Raw genomic sequence first — 12,227 nt, 5'->3', positions numbered from 1 at the left:
GTTTGACTAGGTAACTAACGCTTCAATGTTACTGGTCATTCTCATCTCATTCAAACGTAAGATAAGTGCTGACCTCCAGATATTACCTGGCTTACCACTGCAAGACACTGGTGTTGACTTTTATGTATTACAAGGTGCAGCTTTGCAGCAAATATTTCCACGAGGAGACCAGACGTCATTTCCATGGGAATAACAAAGAACACAAGCAGACAGAACGAAATCAACTTTATAGTTTTATTTACCACGTGTTATATGGGAACTGTATGTTCCTAAAATAAACGAACAATTTGAAATAAATAAGGAGGTAGAAATCGCAAGGCTATGCTTACGTATTATAACTGGTTGTCAGTGATGGAATAATGTTATACCCAAAGTAATCACTATGCCATTGCTTGAAGCGTGTCTGTTGTTTTTCGAAACATGGCTGATAAGTTTTAAAGTTTATTATCAAAAGATCTATGTTATAACTTTTTACTGTTAATGGCTGCCTGCTTATTTTTACCATGTGAATGATCAATTTTTCTTTAGAATAGAGAGTGTTTCGACGTTTCTTATTTAAACCCGTTTCCCGGTGAGTTCACGCACTTACAACACTTAGTATATACTGTTCGATTCCCCCCACGGTAGACAGAGCGCATGTATCCTGTTGTGTAGCTTTGCGGTAAACTTAACAAAAGGGCCAGGCATGGCCAAGTGTGTTAAGGCGTTCGACTCGTAATCCGAGGGTCGCGAGTTCGAATCCTGGTTGCACCAAACATGCTCGCCCTTTCAGCCGTGGTGGCGTTATAATGTGACCGTCAATCCCACTATTTGTTTGTAAAAGAGTAGCCCAAGATTTGGCAGTGGGTGGTGATGACTAGCTGCCTTCCCTCTAGTCTTACACTGCTAAATTAGGGACGGCTAGCGCAGATAGCTCTCGAGTAGCTTTGCGCGAAATTCAAAAACAAACAAACTTAACAAAAACTGCCTTTTGGCAGGCGACCAAGGAAGCCTCATTGCAAATTCAATTTGTTGTTTTATTTAATATTTTGTACTAGGAAAAAAAACGGGGTTGTAATTGTTTAAAGTTTCACTAATTATTTAGTATTCACGTATAATGTCTAGAGACGTAATTTACCAATATTCTGTCGGCTGTATACATAAAAACTCTTGAATTAATTACAGTAAAGTTATTATAATTTTGAAAAGGATTTTTGTAAATGTTTCAGAAATATATTCTGTGATAACAAGAAGAAAAAAACAACATTTTGTTATCAAACTGAAGTTGCACTTTCACATAAAACGGTTATTCTCGTTTTTGTTTACAGCGCCCTCTAGAGAAACCCGACGGATTGGACGTTTCTGACCAAAGTAAAGAACATCCTCAGCACTTGTGTGAAAAATGCAAGACACTTGGTTATTATTGTCGAAGGGTGCAATAAATTTTTAAAAAAACAACATAAAAGAACAATTTTACAAGTTTGTGTGAGAATTTATTATTGAGATATATTAAAATTTTGTAAATTGTAAGTTCAGTTTTAATATCGTGTTTAATATTTTACACTTTTCTCTTTTCGAGCTGCAGATGTAAGATACTGATGAGTATAATAGAATGTGCTTGTTTTCACGTTTTGTATGAAAAAAATCTAAATATTTGAAAGCTTTATATACTTATAAATTGTTTTAAAATAAACGCGAATTAATTTTGTAAATGCAGCTAAATAGGTGTTTTGTGCTTTGTACATATATAGAATACTTTTTTGTAGCGTATTTATATTATTGAAAATTCCAGATTCCGATGTATTGATTCAGTGTGATTTCAGAGTATCACAATATGTGATACATTTCTGAGTAAGGTTTTAATTTATATGAATTTTACCAAAGTCACTTTACTTCTAATAGGCTTATATATATATATATATTCATCAGGTGTTTTCTACTGAGAGAATCAGTATGTTAGTTTATTTTATTATAACTGTATTTTCTGGTATTTTTTCGTGTAATATATAACCGGTATTTGATGGTAATAAATTGGAAGGTAGGTAGGTGTTTTCGGACATGTTATTTTTTAAATGAAATCCAAAACGAAATAAGACTATTTAATGAAGTAAGTAACTCAAAATAATAAAACTTGAACAATTTATAACAACCGTAAAGAAAAATAAGAATTTATATCAGTAATTATGCTTCTACGTTTGATTCAGATAATATCAACCACTTTAAGTGAATATTTAATTTGGGTTTGAGTATGTTAACAATCGACATATTTCTTAAAACCAGATTTATTTTGTTCCTTTTGAAACAAATAATCTCCCCTCAAAAAAACAAACAAACAACAACAACAAACAATAAAAATATAATACTACGGTATATGTATTGTTGTGACATTGTGAGAGTCACACGTCAGCATATACAATCAGTGTAAAATTAGGGGTAAACACTTTTTTTCTTCCAGTAAGCCAACCATTTAAACCCGAGAGAAAATTTAAAGTGTTCACCTTTCCTTTTGGCAGTAAATATAAAAATTAAATTTGTCAGCGGCGTGTATTCTTGAATCAGAACAGCTTCAAAGTCAACAGTGTTCTAAAATTAGAACCTATATCACTTCGAAAATTGCACTTCTAGTCGGATCCGCATTTGGCAGATTTTACCTCTTCTTAAAGTCTGAAAGTTGTCCTATAGGTATTAAATGAAGAAATGGATTTCATCATTTGAAAGATGACAGATCCACATAAGATTAACTGCCGTACAATAATTTGTGTGGTTCGTTAGATAAACCAAAGATTATTAAAGTGCAAGAAATAAACATTTACATGTAATAAATTTGTTTGGCTTATTTCGCGAATTTAATATTTAGTGTAAAATGCACGTTAATTTTACTTTCTGCCGACAATACGTATTTATTTGCACAATAACGTAAAAGCTTATTATGGTGTCTGGCGTTGTAATATATGTATATAGCACAGTAAGTAATTAACTTTTATAAAAAGAAATTGTAGAAAACAGTGACGCTGGTTTCAGTTTTATAAAATTCAAGTTTATTTCACTTTCAGAGATTGATTAGTTCAATGGGGGTTATGTTAAAACGACAATGCTTGTTAATAAAGCAGTAATTACACTGTGATGTATGTTAATGTTTTTTTGTGTTTTTTCGTGGGGTGTCACTAAAAATAGTGACACATCACAGTTATGTTTCCCTTTTTCTCTCTGTGACTACAGCGCCCCCACGTGTGCGGCAATTTCTCTATTCATCATCTGGGACAGCGTTTCACAGACTGAGGCTCTAACACAAAATGGGTCGCAAGGCTATTGTAGGGGGGCTGAGAGATCGTAAAAAGTTTGCGTTAACGGATAGAGTCTGATATGTTTTTAAAGGTAACGAAGTCTATCGAAATAACAAAAAAGTCGTTTTAAGATTACTATTTTGTTTCGAAAAGGATGAATGTCTTTAGGTTTATTACTTGGTGTAATTAAAACTTGTTAATTATTTTATTTATTTTTACATTAAATATTGCGTTCTACTCGTAATCCGAGGGTCGCGGGTTCGAATCCAGGTCGCACCAAACATGCTCGCCCTTTCAGCCGTGGTGGGCGTTATAATGTTACGGTCAATCCCACTATTCGTTGGTAAAAGAGTAGCCCAAGAGTTGGCGGTGGGTGGTGATGACTAGCTGCCTTCCCTCTAGTCTTACACTACTAAATTAGGGACGGCTAGCGCAGATGGCCCTCGAGTAGCTGTGCGCGAAATTCAAAACAAGCAAGTATTAAATATTACTACTTGCTCACGTACCATTAACAATTAACTATAAACTATTATTAATATTATGAGATATCAATAATATTGCGATCTTTAATAATAACTAATTAAACAATTCGAAATAAGTGCGAAGTAAATTGTGAAACGTGTATTTTTTTTGTATTTGCTTATAAATAAGTCAAAAGCTCCATCGTTCGTTTCCTTTCTACAAAAAGATATCGCATTTAGTTTTAAATTTATTTTGTAAATTAAATGGTTACCTACGTGACTAAACGGCTGATATTCACCAGAAGTGCCTTATTATGCTGTTAATAATATAGATAAACATTCATATATATTTGTAAATATTAGACACATGAGACAAATATTGTATTAACTCTGTCCTGGGTGGGACGTTTTATTTAACCTGGGATATTTTATATATAATTATATATATATATATACTTTTATTCTTTTTTACTAGATGAATAATTTAATTTCTATTCACCATAAACTGTGCTTCGTATAAAAGCTTCTATGGACTTCTAGAATTGCTGGAATGTTTCCATAAGTAACTGTATTTTATGTGTTAGAGGTGTATTACTAATTAATTCTTAGATGGTACACTGATTTTCACAAACATATTTTTAGTAGAGCGGAAATAAAAAACGTTTTTAGGTAAAATACACTTCAATGTGTTGACGAAAGATTTTTTTATATATAGAAGACAAATATTCTTGTAACATAACACCAGAGAAAGAGAGTTTTCTGAAACATATTGAAAAATAATTTTATTACAAGTTACAGCTTTTACAGTAAGAAAAAAAAATGCTTTTAGAACAGGAACAACGTTTCGATCACTTCGGCGATCATTCTCATGTACGCAAGTTTTGGCCGTTAAACGTTCTTTACTGTAAAAGCTGTAACTTGTAAAATACTATATGACCAGTAAGAAAACTCAGCACGAGATCATTAATATCTGAGATTTATAAAGTTTCCATCTACATTGTATATATTTCTCACATTTGTGCAATTTTGTTTGTTTTTATGATATTTATGTTTTGATGTACAAAATTCCTTGTGTCTAAAATGTGTTGTTTAGATGCGTGTGTTTACTTATTATACGATTTAAATTTTGGTCCATCATCGTCTTTACGGATGTAAAAGTTTAGTAGTTTTTAAGTGGTTTTAATTCTATTATTCTTTTAAAACGTTTCATTCATGTTATCACTGGTGTCAAAGATTACAACATGGCTATTTAAATTTGCTCATGAAATTAATTACTAAATTTATATTACTATGTTTGAGTGTAGATAGTTTAATTGTGTTATCTGATGTGCATGAATGAAGTGATGTTTGGGTTGGTTATTAGTTGACAATTTTCCTCTCTAACGTTTGAACAAAAAAATAAAATTTGAAAAATTAGTTTGCACGTATAATCTTTAAAAACTAAATATAAAAACGTAAACCTCAGATTTATTTACTTTAAAATAAACCTTATGCCATTTATGAATGGAAACTAACCTGATTTGTGGTACAGCGATATATGTATGGACTTATAATCCTAAAATTCGGGATTCGATTATCCGCGGTGCACACATCAGACAGTTCAGTACGGCCTTTCTATCAATCGTACAAACAAATTAATTTTAGCTCAATATGGCTATCCTCTAACACACAAACATTAACAAAAATGATTATAGAACCAACTGGCAGAAGTTATGAATAATGCAGTTTTGTAAATATTATTTTGAATGTTTGCAGTGTGGGTATGTCTACTGTACTTCTATTGTAACGAAGGTGATTACATTTCGAACTTTTCTTTACTGATAACTTAAGTGTCAGTGACAAAATTTTGGGATTCTTCTCTTTCAATTTATTAAAAATAGGAGTTTAAAATTTCCTTTCTTAAAAATTTACGTATATATATATATTACTAATTTTACATGAATATCTTAACGAAAACGTTAGAAACAGTACAATATGTTATCGTTAACCTCTTGAAAGAAATATTGTTGACTATGCCTGTAAGTGATCAGTATTTTTAGGAAAAACCTTTTATTAGCAATCATTGAAATTTCAGTTGCCTACGTTATCGGTTACTCCTTCCTAGTTATGACCTTATCATCACTTAGGACGAACCAACTGACTTAGCTTCTTTGCTTGAGCAGAAAGAGGGAGAACAGGGGTGGAAAGAATGTTTAAACTATCAAGTTGTGATGATGAAAACCAGCTGTGTTGCTGGTTGTGACAGTTTTAGGTCAATTGTTTGATGTAGTTAGAATATGCTGTTCCATTGGGCAGTGTTTATAAAGTCATTCTCAGTTAACTTTTGCGTTTTTTAGTTCTAAAAGTTTGTATATTTGTGTCGTTTCCAGTTTTATTTGTGTCTAAGCAGTTATGTGTATATTTTTCATAATTGTACATTTCTGGTTGCTAGGCTACTGTTCCTTATGAGGCTTTGGCATGAATATTAAATAACACAAACCAAATTTTGTAAATCACGTGGAAACGTTAAAAATATTTGTAAAAAAACCCCAAAAAACCATAATTTTTTTCTGTAAAAGAAACCCAAGTAATTTCAGAACTTTTCTCCTGATCTTCTAAATATCAGAAGTGTTTACTTTTGTAACATACAGGCGCCATCTGAAGGAGGAATAATCAGTGTTTAAAGGAATGAATGCCGTTTTATAATGTGACGTTTCGGAATGTTTTAGAATTCCTAAGTTTTTTCTATAAGAGCCAGATAATCAGATAATCTTGACATCTGCAAACACAGACTTACGTAGATTGTAATACATGTCAACCGGACAAATTTTCAGTTTACATTCGAGCAAAATTGTTCGCCCCCTTCCCCGATGGAACAGTGGTAAGTATTCCGAATTACAACGCTAAAATTAGGGATTCGATTCCCCTTTGTGGACACAGCAGATTTGCAGTTACGGCTTTGCTATAAGTAAAACACACACTCGGGCAAAATTAGAAGCAGGAAATTGGTGATTAGGATACTTTTTACCTTATTTCGGGAAAAACAGGCAGCAGATTTTTTTAATTTTTTATTCACAACCTCATTCAGGAAAAGATCGTACAGCCTATGATTATAAATAAATATTAAAACCCGATTAGGGCAAACTACGAGCTTGGAGTGTACCTAAAATAATGACTGCGGCATGTAAGACATATTTATTACGAATTAGTATATATTGTTTCATAAGTTGAGTAAATCGTGGTTTACAGCAATTGTTCAGCTTTCGAAAGAGCTAGCTAGCCACAAAAATGCTACGCAGTTGTAATAGCCATGTGCCATATGGAAGCCTTTTCACATTTTTGTTTCAGTTGAGTAAGGACAATTAAATATTTATTTTATGTGCTATGTTATTCTTCTGTGAGTATTTATAACATATAAGAGCAAAATTACTACGTTAAAAATTAATACACCTTACGGTAACTGATTAAAAGTAAAACTAAACAAATTAGGAAAAATATTTTTTTTCAGTAGGCTTAATTAATACGAGTATTTAAAAGTATTGTGTTTGCTTTACAGACGTATTTATGAGCTATCGATGTAATATTTTGGATCAAGTCTTTCTAATGTCATTTAACATTTTCGCAAGTTTTGATTGGTGTAAAATTTTGTTGTTATTATATTGAAAGTAAATAACATTTCGTAATGAATGATGGTTTTGATTTATTGAACAATAAATACAATACGTTTCGAAATAAGCTTCTTGTTTGTATTGTAAATATTATTTGAAAGCAAATCACTGGCTACATATATCGAACATAAAAGTATTCCATTTCATTCGTTCCCTAAATATACCATTTTTATTTTCCAATCTTCTTTCTTATGAAATTTGGCAGGCCCGGCATGGCCAGGTAGGTTAAGGCGTTCAACTCGTAATCTGAGGGTCGCGGATTCGAATCCCCGTCGCACCAAACATGCTCGCCCTTTCAGCTGTGGGGACGTTATAACGTGACCATCAACCCCACTATTCGTTGGTAAAAGAGTAACCCAAGAGTTGGCGGTGGGTGGTGAAGACTAGCTACCATCCCTCTAGTCTTACACTGATAAATTAGGGACGGCTAGCACAAATAGCTCTCGAGTAGCTTTACGCGAAATTCAAAAACAAAACAAATACAATTTGGCAGGGCTTCGTGTCAGTAGTTAGTCATGTGACTTTATTTCAGCCACACAAAGCTCTCTTTGAGTATTAACATAAACAAATCTCTCACGGTTGTAGGCAGAGTGTCGCCAACGAAAAACGAGCCAGAAGAAGAAAAAAAAATGTTAAACGCATTGAAATACACTGCTTCAAAACAGGAAGTTAGATTTATACAGCAACCTGAAATGTGAGACAAGTTACTTTAATTTCTGACTTAGTATCGTGTAAAAATAACGTACAAGTGTATGACAAAGAAATATTTATCTAGCTACTGATAAAGATACTGTTTTTGTAATGCCTCAAAGTATACGTAAAGTTATTTTACCTTAGCCCCTTTTAACGTTTATGTAAATGATTGATCATTGGTTGCAAATATATCACAACTGTTAATTGGTCTTTATATATTTTAATTTGGTAACAAAACTCGTGATTTTTTTTCGAACTTATGATGAGAACGTAAACTGGGACACTTAAAGGGGAATTATATGTTACTGTATGTTGATATTAAGTTGCCTGAAAAGAAGTTTCCAGAACACAAACTGAAAAACCAACATATTATAAACTTAATTTTTTTTGTTTATGTGACAAATGATACTAAAATAAATAGATGATTGAAGATGTTTTAATAAATTATTAAACCTACAAACCTATTAAAGAAAAAAAAAAAAGGGAAGTTGATCTTATCTGTTGCCTTTTTGGGTAAATTTGTGTTATCAGTGACTGTATTTAAAACTGACTAATTTATTGTTTGAATTATCTCTACTAGTGCCATCTAGTGGAATAACAGAATATGTAACCGAATATCATTGTGAGGACGAACAATTATTTTTTTACTTACAAATTTATAAACAAGTAAAAGAGGTAACGGTTATTTACTGTCGTTTTATTACACAATACACATGTTATAATGAAACAAATAAAAAAAGTTTATGACATGTTAGTAGTTAGTTTGTAGTCACAGTAAAATATATCAAATAAAGTGAAAAAATAGTTATTGGTAAACCAAAAACCGATAGGCTCTGCATGGTTAGGTGGTTAAGGCACTCGACTCGTAATCTGAGGATCAAGGATTCGAATCCCCGTCACACCAAACATGCTCGCCCTTTCAGCAGTGGGAACGTTATAATGTGATGATCAATCCCACTATTCGTTGGTAAAAGAATAGCCCAAGAGTTGGTGGTGGGTGGTGACAACTAGTTGCCTTCCTTCCAGTCTTACACTGATAAATTAGGGACGGCTAGCGCAGATAGACCTCGTGTAGCTTTGCGCGAAGTTCAAAACGAAAAACAAACAAACCTTCTAAAAGTATTATAGCTTGTTTATTGTAAATATTACTTACTGAACGATATTATTTTGTTAGGGTTTTAAAAGAAGGAAACAGAAGAAATAATAACGTGTTTATTAATTTATAAATCAAATATATTTTTGATAAAATAACTTTAATATTTTGTCGACATTTATTGTAATAGAAACTTCTACATGTTCTGAGGACAGATAATTTCGCACCAGTGCATGACAGTTAGAAACCAATTCTGTAACAGGACTAAAAATGGCGGTTTTAGTCAGATACTGTTACGTACTCAGGCAAATGTTTTATTTATGTGACTTTTGATGACAAATATATGGTATTTCTCTTCCTAAAATAAGTTACTTACTGCTGTACTGCTCGTATTTTAAATAAAAGTTTTTAATACCCATACCAATATTCTTTATTATATATTTACTTCATGGGGGTTTCTTGTCATTATGAATTATGATTTTAAAATTAGGTAATTCTGATAGTTTTGTTTGTTTGCTGTCAAACAGAAAGCTGCACAGTAGACTATCTGTGGTTTGTCCACTTCGAGTTTTGCTACACTTGTTGTGTATTTTTTAAATTGTATTATGTATTTCCGATAGATGTCAGCTCTATTCAAGCTCCTCGTGAAGTTGACATGCTACAATGTTTTCAAGATTCGTGCCTATTATGTCATCGAAGTAGATATTTAAATTTCATTTATTTTAATATTCCTGAGGTAAACCTCTTTTATACTATCTTATAAAATATCTAAGTAACGCTTATGTTTTTGAAATAGCCCCAAGTTCAGTCTCACCTCCATCGTTTTACGTTCTTAAAGATTCCTCAAAGAAACCGGTCGAATATTTTATTTTGATAATATGTTTCCTCTGTTTCATGAATTATCTCAATTTTGCCTAGTATTATGGGCATGGAGAGTTTTATAATTTACCAAATTTTATTTTGTTTCTGGCCAACTGGTTAAAGCGCCGTCTCGTAACCTGAGGGTCGTGAGTTCAAATTCTCGTTGAACCAAACATTTTCCCCATTTCAGCCCTGAGGGCATTATAATGTAACGATTTATCCCACTATTCGTTGGAAAAAAAGTAGCCCAAGAGTTGGCGGTGGGTGGTGATGACTAACTATCTTCCCTCTAGTCTTACACTCCTAAACTAGGGACGACTAGCGCGAAATTCAAATAAAGGATTTTTAAATGCGTATTTCTGTTTTGTAATTATTTAGGCTGTTTAGGTTTTATAAACCTCTACAGCAATATTTCTGAAACTGAAGTTAGTGACCCCTAGGGGTCTGTAAGTCAGTGAGTCGTTTTTAAAATTTCATTAAAATGTTTAAAAATATTATTTATAAAAGTAAAAATTATTTTTCGTACGATTAAATTTATAGGAATTAAAATATTTCATTTTGGAATACAGCTCAAAACAAAACACATTCATAGGTTTTGGGGTCAGTGAAAACATTTGAAATTAAAAGCGGTTCTCAGGTTTACAGGATTTGAGAATCACCTGTTGGTCTGGGGTATTTCATTTGGTGTTTCCTATTCAAACGTGCTGATGGCCATTTTAATCTGAGGGTTTAAACATGTTTTCAGCCGTTGGGGCGTATATTACGTAATCCCACTATTCGTTGGTAGACTTGGCGGTGGGTGGTGATGACTTGCCTTCCCTCTAGTCTTACACTGCTAAATTAGGGACTAACAGATAGACCTTAGCTTTGTGGGTGCTGAATTTTTTTTGATGTTTTGTATATTAGTAGGAGACTTTGAATTATCTCGGCTAACAGTTTGTGGGGAACTTAGGTTCCCGCTCTGCATAGTTTAAAATAAACACGAAATTTGTAAAAGCTGTGTATTTAATAAAGAACAAAATTAGTGGTGTAAAATATAAAAATAAGAAAAAAAAAAGTGAAAATAATTGAAAGAGTAACGTAAATTTCATATTATATTTTTATTAAAATTTAGCAAAATTCAAGTTCAATATAAACGGGTTATTCCGTAAACTGGTATTTCTGTGTAAGGCTGACGAGAACATTTTCTTTGATTTTTTCAAAGTTTGTTTTTTTTTCCTGCAATTTTCTTAGTACAATGTATAGTAAAGTTATAAATGTGAAATGAAACTAAGTTTTATCAATTAGTTGAAGCAGGTGACCATAATAAAATGTTAATGCCATGTGTACCCGAATGAGCCGTTGGATTTTTTTTTTTATTTTGACTTGAAACAACGATACATTTAGGAGATTTTAGAATGTTTTCAGAGAAAGAAGTTAGTCAACAAGTATTTAGAATCGATAATAATTCATACTTCGTCTTGAACGGGGCTGAATGGTTTCCAAGACTTGAGCTCGAGGACTTCCAAACGTTCAGGAGACAAACGTGTAAGCTTAGGGTCTGTGCGGCTAGGCCCGGCATGGCTAAGAGTGTTAAAGCGTTCGACTCGTAATCTGAGGGTCGCGGGTTCGATTCCCTGTCACACCAAACATGCTTGCCATTTCAGCCTTGGAGGCATTATATTGTCACGGTCAATCCCACTATTCGTTGGTAAAAGAGTAGTCCAAGAGTTGGCGGTGTGTAGTGATGACTAGCCGCCTTCTCTCTTGTCTTACATTGCTAAATTAGGGACGGCTAGCACAGATAGCCTTCGTGTAGCTTTGCGTGAGACATAAACAAACGAACAAAGATCTTGAGGGGATATTCACACATTTGATTGGTCTATTTGTGACTTTTTGATTACCTTTTAGTATTACTTTTATTATGTAAGAAAACATAGTATTGTAGCTCTGGTTCAAAATTTCCGTGTAACACTTCATGTATTGTTTCTATTTTTATAATGTTACTTACTGTCATTTTATTACATCCAGAGTGAAATCAACCCACGTTGTTGTCTTGGGAAAGTAAAAGGTGCACTTTTAAGTCAGAGGATATATCTAGATCCGTTTTTCTTTCTTTTTATTCGAGACAAATGCAAGATTTCCCAGGCCTTATACAATGCCTTATGCGTAAATATTGATAAAGAAACCTTGAAAATAGTATTTCTGGGCTTGAATAGCGATATCACGT

At 32.8% G+C, this 12,227-nt stretch overlaps 1 protein-coding gene across 1 annotated transcript in view; it reads left to right on the top strand.

The window, feature by feature from the left end:
* The window catches only part of LOC143246535 (zinc finger CCHC domain-containing protein 24-like), a 29,754-nt gene extending 22,319 nt beyond the window's left edge, over nt 1-7,435 (top strand). Inside the window, exon 4 of the mRNA XM_076493398.1 lies at nt 1,308-7,435. Within this exon, the coding sequence (XP_076349513.1) occupies nt 1,308-1,421 (114 nt within the window). The 3' untranslated portion in view covers nt 1,422-7,435. The remainder of the gene's footprint in view (nt 1-1,307) is intronic.
* The last annotated feature ends 4,792 nt before the right edge of the window (nt 7,436-12,227 follow it).

This window comes from Tachypleus tridentatus, chromosome 3 (assembly GCF_004210375.1).
Source record: "Tachypleus tridentatus isolate NWPU-2018 chromosome 3, ASM421037v1, whole genome shotgun sequence".
NCBI classification, from domain to species: domain Eukaryota; kingdom Metazoa; phylum Arthropoda; class Merostomata; order Xiphosura; family Limulidae; genus Tachypleus; species Tachypleus tridentatus.
This window is presented reverse-complemented; position numbering and strand designations above follow the sequence as displayed.